This window comes from Bison bison, unplaced genomic scaffold (genome assembly GCF_000754665.1).
Source record: "Bison bison bison isolate TAMUID 2011002044 unplaced genomic scaffold, Bison_UMD1.0 scf7180017864529, whole genome shotgun sequence".
NCBI lineage: Eukaryota > Metazoa > Chordata > Mammalia > Artiodactyla > Bovidae > Bison > Bison bison.
In genome coordinates, this window is record NW_011495079.1 from 398,034 (window position 1) to 401,571 (window position 3,538).

At 42.6% G+C, this 3,538-nt stretch overlaps 1 protein-coding gene across 1 annotated transcript in view; it reads left to right on the forward strand.

Moving 5' to 3' along the window:
* Positions 1-3,538, forward strand: part of MTMR1 (myotubularin related protein 1) — a 32,489-nt gene that overhangs the window by 668 nt on the left and 28,283 nt on the right. The window contains exons 2-3 of the mRNA XM_010831567.1: positions 748-823; positions 3,233-3,327. Coding sequence (XP_010829869.1) covers positions 748-823; positions 3,233-3,327 — 171 coding nt within the window. The remainder of the gene's footprint in view (positions 1-747; positions 824-3,232; positions 3,328-3,538) is intronic.

Sequence of the window (3,538 nt, forward strand, 5' to 3'; positions counted from 1 at the left end):
GATATTGTAACAGGAAGCCTGAGACCTCTTTAGGAATTTGCTCGGTAAGCGGGGAATCAGCAGTGTGAACTGACTGGGGAGAAAAGCCTGATGAACAACACAGCCTGCTCCACAGGAGTGGATGAAATGCTCTTGTCTGCCAGATGAGGGCGCACTCTCGTGGCCTGTATACACACTGACAAGCATGCTCGCCTGTCCTCCCTCCTGCGCGTTGTGCAGCTGCAGGAAGCTGGGTTGGAGTAGGGAAGCTTTCTTATTTTATAAAATAAGGCTTTATAAAGTAGGGCTTTCCTTAGTAATAGACCCTCCCTGCTTTCTTAAATTAGACTTTGGGGTTTCCCACACACTCTCATAGCTGAGCCATTTCTACAGCTGCTTAAGCATCTGCATCTAATGATTTTATTTGTACTAGTTTCACGCTCAGAAGGTAACCTTTTTTGACCTTATTTCCAAATTCTGGAGGCACCTTGTAATAGCTGTCTGTGTAGTGATTACAGTATCTATCTGTCATGTCAAACCATCTCTGTATTAATGCTTTCTAACTGTGAACTTTAAGTATGTGTAACAATTTGTTCGACTATGCAGCATGGTGTCCTGTGATGCAGAGCTTTGAAATTGTCTTGTAAGGGGAGGGGGGCATACATTTTGCACGCTTCTGTAGCCTCGTAGCAAGAGCACAGAGCACTACCATTCTTCCCAGGTCTACAGATGGAAAGGGAGATTTACTCATGTTTGGTTTCTTGCCAGGCTCTAAGGGATGGAAATAAGCTGGCACAGATGGAAGAAGCGCCACTTTTACCAGGAGAATCAATCAAGGCCATTGGTAAGTTTAACGAGTACATTTTGCTTATGGAGATCCGTAAAATGACATGGCACATTACTCGTAAGCACAGGTGATGTATGTGCTGGAGATCAGCCAGATCCATTTAATTTGGGGACAAATGGATGAGACCTTGTCCTTCTTCATGTCATCATGACCCTAAGAGACAAGGGCCTATAGAGGATCCCTTGAAGCTCCAAGCGAGTCTTGGGTGGCAGTACCAACTTTGCCCCATGAACTGAGGCAGGTGAGACTCTCACGGTGATGTCAGTTTGATGATTTGTTGGAAGCCTTCACTAGAAGGAAAAGGTCCTGAAGGATGATCCACATCATACTTTCAATGGCAATTTAGAGAACTTGGCAAAGAAATTTTAGTGGCTTTTAAGAGTCCAGAAAGTACAGTTTTAGTGCAGGAAAAGGGCATGTGTGCCCACCCTGGTTTATAAGGGCAGAGGCCTGCAGTGGATGGCTAGGCATTTCAGCTGGCAGTCCACTGTGCCAGGCTGGGTGGGAGGGCAGCCAGCTGGGACCACTTCACCTCATGATTGCCAGGGTTAGGGTTGACAGCCTGGTTTGTGAGGCTCGGTGTCGCCTTCTTCCCTCCTGGCTCCCTCCCAAAGGCACGTGCCCAGTCCTGGAGCATGGTCATGTTGTGTTTGAGTAGCTGGGCTCTCCTGCCAGGACCTTCACACACATTATTCCTCTGTGATAGCCTACTCTTGGCTCTGGGCTCTGTTCATCCCAACCTGAGTTTTGAAACGGTTTCTCTCTTGGGCTTCAGGAACTTCATCCACTCCTGGTGCTCCACTGGCCTCTCTGGCCTTTCGTCCTCTGGGAGCGTTTCTAGCCCTGCATCTGTGTTGTTTTGGGAATGATGGGACTAAAATGCAGAGTTAATTCTGTTATGCCTCTCCTACTCCAGACAAACAGACTACACAGATTTAAAGTGAATGTGAAGAGTTTTGACACGTTTATACACCTGGGAAAGCACCATCACAGTCAAGATAATGAACATACTTATTACCTCCCAGAAGTTTCCTTAGGGCCCTTTATAATCCCTCTCACCCATGCCTTCTTCCCCTTTCCCAAGCTCTAGAGGGTTGTTGATATTTTCTAGAGTTTTATAGAAATGGCATCATTGAGTATGTCTTTATGTCTGCTTATCTCATTCTGCTTAATTATTGTGATATTCACCCATATTGTGAGTGCTGTGGTCAGCAGTCATTCCTTTTCATTGCTGAGTCGTATTCCATTGTGTGGATACATCACAGCGTGCTGATCTGTTCACCTATTGACAGACACTTGGGTTGTTTCTGTTATTTGGCTATTACAAATAATACTGCCATGAACTCTGATGAACAGGTCATTTCTGGCCTCGTGTCCCATCATCCTCATGCACCCTTGGACCCAGCCACACTAACTAACCTCTGGCAACTTGTTGACCTCTCCTCCCTTCCCCTTCCCCAGCCTCCCTGCTGAATTAAGTCATTCCTTTACTGACCTCTTATCACATCAAGTCCACATGGTTCTGATAGCATTTATCAGGCTCTGTGGTGATTTTCTGTGTAGTATCCCTCAGGGGTTGGTTAGTTACCTGGTGAGTAGTAAGGAATCTTGTCATTTATACCTAGAATCCCAACAATAGAGCCACTCAGTACATAAGGAGTTTTATAAAAGTTTAATATAAGTATTTTGAGAATTTGGCTGAATGACAGCTTTAGTGCTGTTATTTATCCCCTCGGATTCATCAGTAACTGTGTCCATTCTTGAGCTTTCAGTGGAATGGTACTTTTAGTGGAATAGCACTTTGGGAACATTGGGAAGATGTGGTATCTTTGTGACTGGTGTGAGCTTCCCAACGTTCATAGGAGTCATATGTGGTGTTGATTTTGATATAAAGGATGTTGATATTGATATAAACATTAAGAAATATGGAAGCTGATGAAGAATTTGAAGCAAAGAACTCTTTCCCCACTTCATTGACATGGTTTTGGTTTTTGCCATCTGTAAAGCAGTTTTTTTGGAGATGCTTCGGGGGACAGTGTTTAGCTTTAGTTAGTTTTCATTAGTAGTGATTTATGAAATGTAGCCCAGGATCTTCAGAGTTTAATTAATATGTTTTTGAATGTGATTAATTTATCACTCAGGGAAAATGTGAACTCTTTGGAAAGAAATGACAAAATGTAACTTATTATGAGGCTCTTTACTTAAAACCTCATTAAGTAGCAAATCAGACTTTTGTTTTAAAAATGGAATTTTGTTAGAAGATTATCCATCTATGCCTTTGTTTAAGGTAATGAAAAAATTTAATTTCCTAGAAAACTAGAATCACATATTTGTGGAAACTCATGTTAAGATTTATTGAAACACAAGCCAATGGCACTAGATGCTATTTTGGGTTTTTTCTTTCAGTGAAAGATGTCATGTATATCTGCCCATTTGTGGGAGCAGTGACTGGCACGCTGACAGTGACGGACTTTAAGATGTACTTCAAGAATGTAGAGAGAGTGAGTATTTAAAAATCAGTTTTATTTTTTACAATGCTGCAGAAGAAAGCACATAATGAAGATAGTAAAAAGTATCCTGAAATCTTACCACTCTGAGAGGAACTGAGAGTCAGTTTTAAAATGTGCCCATTTTAAGATGTGCAAGCAGATTTTGTATGTTGGAAAAAAAAAAGGCCATTAAAGTAACACTTTCACGGGGGGGGGGGGGGGG